Source organism: Buceros rhinoceros, unplaced genomic scaffold (assembly GCF_000710305.1).
Source record: "Buceros rhinoceros silvestris isolate BGI_N320 unplaced genomic scaffold, ASM71030v1 scaffold5488, whole genome shotgun sequence".
NCBI lineage: Eukaryota > Metazoa > Chordata > Aves > Bucerotiformes > Bucerotidae > Buceros > Buceros rhinoceros.
Genome location: NW_010427353.1, coordinates 35,957 through 39,936, shown reverse-complemented (window position 1 = coordinate 39,936; position 3,980 = coordinate 35,957). Strand labels below are relative to the sequence as shown.

Here is a 3,980-nt window from a genome sequence, read left to right as displayed (position 1 = left end):
GTAATGTGATTACCGTCAAAGAGTGAAATGGAAGCAGCTGAAGGAACAAATCCAAAACTACCCTGAGACACCATGGCAACTGGCCCCTCGCAGGGACAGCAGGAAGCGGGGCTCGGCCATTGCAAAACAAAAATTGCTTTGAATGACCTTCTGTTTGCGGCGTGCTGGGTGCTTGCTTAAAACCCGGTGGTCACAAGGAAAACTGTAAGATTACGTGTGCTGTCAGCCTGAGCCTTTAGGAAACTGGGAAGAAAAGGTGGTGGGAAATGCTGAAATCTTTGGGTGCTGCGGGTGTGTTTATGCAGCAGGATGGCGGTACCGTTTCCCTGTTATCCTTGGAGCGTAATGACAAGAATGGGAGATCCTGGGAGTCAGAAGTACGTCTCTGCTCTGTAAGAATGGTGACTAATGGCAGGGCTGTGTGTATCTGCGAAATTTAAAAGTAGTTTCGTGTACGTGTTTTGTTCACAGCAGGGATTTGAGTAGCACGTTCGTGCCAGCTTCTACATTATTTCTCGCAAGGTTTTATGGCAGAGAACAAGGCTTTTCAACAAAATACAAATTTCACATCTGGTGGAGCTAATATATGCTGTACTGAGAAACGTCCCTGATGAGTTATATCCCCTTAAAACAAAAATACTCTTTTCAGAATAATACATGCTCTATTTCTTCTTGAGATTTACCCTACCAAAATGAACCAGCTGGATTACTCTGGCTCCTAAGGTTATCTTTTTTTCTTGTTTCCTTTTGGAATGATTTATATGTAACATTTACAGAATTTTACATTTTTTAAAGAGAGCCTAAGCTAGACCTGAAAATAAATAATTTTACGTCAGGAAGAGTCATGTACGTCATTATGTATTTTCAGATTGACCATGGAGATGCACCATCTGAAGCTAACAACGAACCTCGGCCAACACCAGCAGAAAATGGAGTAAATTACACTGCCTCTCTTACACCGAAACCAGCTACTCAGGTTGTCCATGGCCAACCAGCACCAGGTAAAAAAAAAACACACACCAAAAAAAAAAAAAAAAAAAAAAAAAAAAAAAAAAAAAAAAAAAAAAAAAAAAAAAAAAAAAAAAAAAAAAAAAAAAAAAAAAAAAAAAAAAAAAAAAAAAAAAAAAAAAAAAAAAAAAAAAAAAAAAAAAAAAAAAAAAAAAAAAAAAATCCCATCTTTTCAAAGTAAATCTGGATAATAATTTATCCTGTGCTTTGTGTTTAAAGAACAAAGCAAGGGCAAGGGGCATGATTTGGTTTGGTTATATAAAACAGGTAGACATTTTCCCACTGCCTCTGTATGCCGTTACAGCCAGTCTTCCTCAAATACACAAATATCTTCTATTTATGAGTTGATTTTGTGGTGGAAGCGAAGTTCATTTACAAGCAAGAAAATGTGTGCCATTTATTTTGTTGTTGTTTCAAGTGCAGGAGTCTCTTTAAATAGTTTTTACAGATATGCCTAATTTATTCTCGTAGTTACATCTTATTCCACACACAGAACATCATCTCACATATATATATTATATGGACAGATCTCCTCTAGCAGGGTTGTTAAACCACAGTGTTTATACTCTTATGACTGCAGTCTTCATAGGCTTGATCTAACTGACTTCCAAGGAATCATCTTGTTGACAGAAATTTTGCACTGACACCATGAAATAGGGCAGTTATAATAACCCTCAGCCTAGTGACACTGTAAGTGACTCCTGTGAGTGGTGTCAGTGAGTTCGATATCACCTTCCTCGTGAGTAAAACAGCAAAGCTCAGGTGGGTTTTCAGATTACCTTTTCTTGTTGGTTCACAGCATCAGTGGTGTTTTCCGTGTTGCTACTCTTCTGACCAGGCGATGTGTTTTCGCAAACAATTAATAAATGCCCTTGTCAGTGTATGCCCCATGTCACCTGCCGTGTTTTTATATGCAGTCGAGCAGCACAGTAATGACTGTTGTTTTAAAAGAGAATTAGTCATCTCTCTTACCTCTAGGTTCGGTGAAGGCACCTGCAAAGACAGAAGATCTTATTCAGAGTGTCCTCACAGGTAATAAATACAGAGTTTACGCTTCTGTCTCGAGGGAAATGTATTTTTAATGAAATACGCCATCTGGCTTAGACACTTCTGTGAGTGATTAGGACTGCAGTGACCCATAGAAAATATACATACCATGTTTTCTTCCTCAGTTTGGAAGTTATGAAATGTTTGAGCACATGTTTCATGAGATGGGTGTTGGGTGCCAACAGGATTTTAAAAAATATCCCATTGTTGTAGTTTCACAAGCACAACATTACCATCTAATGCAGACAAAAGGCCAATGTTATTATGAGAGCAGACGCTAAATTGGCTCTGCTTACTGTGACTAGCAGTGAAACCATTTTATCTTCATTAGCCTCGCAGTGTTCCCATTGCTCCTACAAAACTGAAATTACCATTACGTTAAGCAAACTGGCCTGTCAGTTAGAGAGTGCCCTACTGTTCAGTTGGGAATCACGTCCTCCAGCTTGGAGTTATTTAGACTGCAAATCTCATTGCTCAGTTTAGTTTATAGCCGTTCTTACACCGGAGAACACACTCTGTCCAAATCTTGTGTAGGCCTACCTTTAGGGGTGGGAAACAGATCAGACACGAGAAGTTCTGCGTGTTGATTGCCTCTTGTTCAGACTCCATCATGTGCAGTAGGAAGAGGCTGGTCTAGACTGCGGGAGTCCAGTCAGTCTGTTGTCTGGGAAGGGGTCTTCAGCCTGGCCTTTCCAGAGCTGTGACCCTAGATCATCCAAGCCATCATTCCCTCCAGCGCTTTTTTTGGTTTTAATTACTGGTCTGGGGTGAGCTCCTGCAGGTCAGGCTAGCAGACACCGAGCTCGAGCTGTGATCTGGGTCCGCAGAGCAGGGCATCCTTCACGGCTGCCGTGAGTGACAGTGCTGGAGCACAGTTCTCAGCTTCCAATCCTTTGCCAGACTGGCAACCAGATGGCCATGACCGCTGTGATGCAGGGTCTCCATCACGAGAGCAGTGAAGTTTCTCCCAAGTTGCCATGATGATAGCGGACAGATGTCTCCAGCCAGTGCCCAGATCGAGGCAGGAGAGCTGGCAGCTGAAGTGCAGTTTGCGAAGGGGGTTTAGGCATCAGCGTGTTGTGTAGCCCACCCATCATAAAGAGACTTGAAGTGCTGAGACAGTGGGTACAAAAAAGATCTGTGGTCGTATTTACGTGTTTTTATATGTTGGGCCAAGGGGAATCTTTTGCATCTGGAAGGGGTTGAGGCAAGAAAGTACATGGGGTTTATTTTCCTACTCATCTTGCTTCTAAAGTTTCTAACGTTTCATCTCGCTTCTTACTCTTATATCAATTAAATTTGGTTCAGTCTGGTTAGCTTATTTCCAGGTAAGTCTAGTTCAAGCCAGCACGTTTCACTTACTGGTAGTAAACAAGCATGGCAGCTCCTGGGTTCTCCGATCAAAATCGTACATTATTAGAAAATTGAAGTGGCTTTTGTTATCATCCTTGTAGAAGTGGAAGCACAGACTATTGAGGAGCTAAAACAACAGAAGTCTTTTGTTAAGCTGCAGAAGAAGCACTACAAGGAAATGAAGGACCTTGTAAAGAGGCACCACAAGAAAACCACCGACCTTATCAAAGAGCACACAGCAAAGTATAATGAAATCCAGAATGACTACCTGCGGCGAAGAGCAGTTTTAGAAAAAACGGCAAAAAGAGACAGTAAGAAAAGGTATGTCGAACATGGCTTTCCTGTTCTTGGTACTGCAGATCTTTACTCAAGTCATCTCACGCAGTAGACAATGGACATGGAGGTGGCGGCGTTAGAGCGAAGGGAAAAAAAAAATCAAAAGCAGCAAGATTCCTAGGTAGAATGAAGTCAGGGCCTTTGATACAGAGATCATCAGAAAAAGCGCTCTTCAGGATGATCTGCTTTTCTGCTAGAGTCCAGAGAATTTGTTCACCACGTTACACCTCTTTCCC

The 3,980-nt window shown here is 41.5% G+C and overlaps 1 protein-coding gene across 1 annotated transcript in view; it reads left to right on the top strand.

The window, feature by feature from the left end:
* Positions 1-309: 309 nt before the first annotated feature.
* LOC104498466 (1-phosphatidylinositol 4,5-bisphosphate phosphodiesterase beta-1-like) overlaps positions 310-3,980 on the top strand; it is a gene marked incomplete at its 3' end in the record, with an annotated part of 13,236 nt that continues 9,565 nt past the window's right edge. The window contains exons 1-4 of the mRNA XM_010141849.1: positions 310-315; positions 869-1,001; positions 1,987-2,040; positions 3,510-3,729. Of these exons, the coding sequence (XP_010140151.1) occupies positions 310-315; positions 869-1,001; positions 1,987-2,040; positions 3,510-3,729 (413 nt within the window). The remainder of the gene's footprint in view (positions 316-868; positions 1,002-1,986; positions 2,041-3,509; positions 3,730-3,980) is intronic.